This window comes from Mandrillus leucophaeus, unplaced genomic scaffold, assembly GCF_000951045.1.
Source record: "Mandrillus leucophaeus isolate KB7577 unplaced genomic scaffold, Mleu.le_1.0 Scaffold14, whole genome shotgun sequence".
Lineage (NCBI taxonomy): Eukaryota > Metazoa > Chordata > Mammalia > Primates > Cercopithecidae > Mandrillus > Mandrillus leucophaeus.
The window spans coordinates 10,757,803-10,758,361 of NW_012101365.1; the positions used below are offsets into that span (position 1 = coordinate 10,757,803).

Consider the following 559-nt stretch of genomic DNA (forward strand, 5'->3'; position numbering starts at 1 on the left):
GCAGACCAAAATCATCTGAGTGATGAAGCCCTAATTTTAACCACCTCCCTTTGATGTGTAGCAGTGGGCGCTTGTTTTTTAAAAAGGAGAGAGGAGAAGACAGTGCTAGGAGCAGAAGACTTTTCATCTCCACTTCACCTTGCCACTGGGTCTGTGAGAGATTGGTTCATTGTCAAGGAGATTTTTTTTTTACCCATGATTCCATATGGTATGGACCGGACTACATGTTGCCCCACATGCCACTGCAAATGTTTTCTCAATTAGGTGTCTTATCTCCCGTGAGTTAGCATCAGATGAAGCTTGCTGACAGCGTAATGGCAGGGAAAGCTTCCGACGGCTCCATCAAATGGCAGCTCTGCTACGACATCTCGGCCAGAACTTGGTGGATGGTGAGTTGGCAGCCGGGGCTGCTTTTTTTTTTTTTTTTTTTTTTTTTTTTTCTACTGACCCTCCCTCTGTCGCCCAATGTCCCAGACCTCACATTCATCAAACTCACATTTGATTTTTTTCACACTATTCAGTGAGGCAGCCTCACACTGCTGCCTCTTGCCATCCTCTC

The 559-nt window shown here is 45.8% G+C and overlaps 1 protein-coding gene across 1 annotated transcript in view; it reads left to right on the plus strand.

The window, feature by feature from the left end:
* The first annotated feature begins 293 nt into the window (after positions 1 to 293).
* NFIA (nuclear factor I/A) overlaps positions 294 to 559 on the plus strand; it is a 621,436-nt gene continuing 621,170 nt past the window's right edge. Inside the window, exon 1 of the mRNA XM_011973872.1 lies at positions 294 to 389. Within this exon, the coding sequence (XP_011829262.1) occupies positions 294 to 389 (96 nt within the window). The remainder of the gene's footprint in view (positions 390 to 559) is intronic.